General features: G+C 66.5%; 1 protein-coding gene across 1 annotated transcript; it reads right to left on the reverse strand.

Moving 5' to 3' along the window:
* Positions 1-105: 105 nt before the first annotated feature.
* MNEG_16664 (putative ATP-dependent Clp protease, ATP-binding protein) lies at positions 106-1145 on the reverse strand (the record flags this gene model as incomplete). Its single annotated transcript, XM_014034866.1, has 4 exons — positions 106-120; positions 301-504; positions 712-804; positions 1053-1145. 4 exons carry the CDS (start codon positions 1143-1145, stop codon positions 106-108), a joined length of 405 nt encoding a protein of 134 aa, XP_013890320.1.
* Positions 1146-1154: the final 9 nt, after the last annotated feature.

Here is a 1154-nt window from a genome sequence, read left to right on the forward strand (position 1 = left end):
GGGGTGAAGGGAGGTGCGGTGACGAGGGGAGGGGGGCGCTTACTGGGGCCATGACGGAAGAGCTGCCTCATGAGCGTGGTGTGCATCCCCATCAGATTCACCCCGTCAGCCGCCTGCATGCTGCGTGCACGCACGCACGCACACACACGCACACACACACACACACACACACACGTGTGCTTGCATACAGTCTGTCTCTCTTTCAAAAACACACCTTCTCTCCCCTGCACACACAAGCACACTCACCCCTCCCCCCAAAAAAAACAACGCGACCAACCCCCCCATCAATTTGCGTCGCACCATGGCCTCCTCGCTGCCAAAGTAGTAGGACGCCAGCGTCTTGGCCAGCTCCGACTTGCCCACGCCCGTGGGGCCCGCAAAGATGAAGCTGGCAATGGGGCGGTTGGGGTTCTTGAGGCCGACGCGCGCGCGGCGGATGGCGCGGGCGATGGCTGAGACGGCCTCGTCCTGGCCGATGACGCGGCCGTGGAGGACCTCCTCCATCTGGGGGTGGGGGTGTGGAGGGGGGGATGGTGTGCGGGGTTGGGGTTGGGGTTTGTGTTCGTTTGGGGGGTGGAAGTTTGGGGAGGGGGAGTTGCCTGCCACAGCCGCTCCCAGATGTGCAGCATGTCGCTCGGAAGCACAGGGATGAAACGGCCCCAACAGCCCGCCACAGGCAGCCGCGGCTGCAACAAAATAGTGACCACCCACCTTGATGAGCCTCTCGGTCTCGTCGCTGGACACCTTCTCGATGGGGATGCCCGTCCACTGAGCCACGATGTTGGCAATGTCGGCCTCAGTCACCTGGGGGTGTCGGGTGTTGTTGTGGGGGCCAGGGGTAGGGGGTCGGGGTTGGGATGGGTTGGGTTGGGTTGACAGCTGACTGCGGCCAACCGGCGTTGAGCTGTTCGAGGTGCGCCAGTGCGGCTGACAGCCCGCGGCGCAGCCCCCCACACGCCTGCCGTGCTGCAGCGCAGGCTCGCAGCCGTGACAGCCCGCTGCGGCGCCCCGCCCGGCGAGCGCGCGTGCCCGCGGGCCGCCGCCGCGCGCACCTGCGGGCCGCCGCCCTCAACGGACTCGGCCTCGGCCTTGCTGGTCTCCTTGGCGCCCGCGATGATGGCGCTGATCTTGGCCTTGAGCTCCATCTCCCTGTC

Source organism: Monoraphidium neglectum (genome assembly GCF_000611645.1).
Source record: "Monoraphidium neglectum strain SAG 48.87 unplaced genomic scaffold scaffold06645, whole genome shotgun sequence".
NCBI lineage: Eukaryota > Viridiplantae > Chlorophyta > Chlorophyceae > Sphaeropleales > Selenastraceae > Monoraphidium > Monoraphidium neglectum.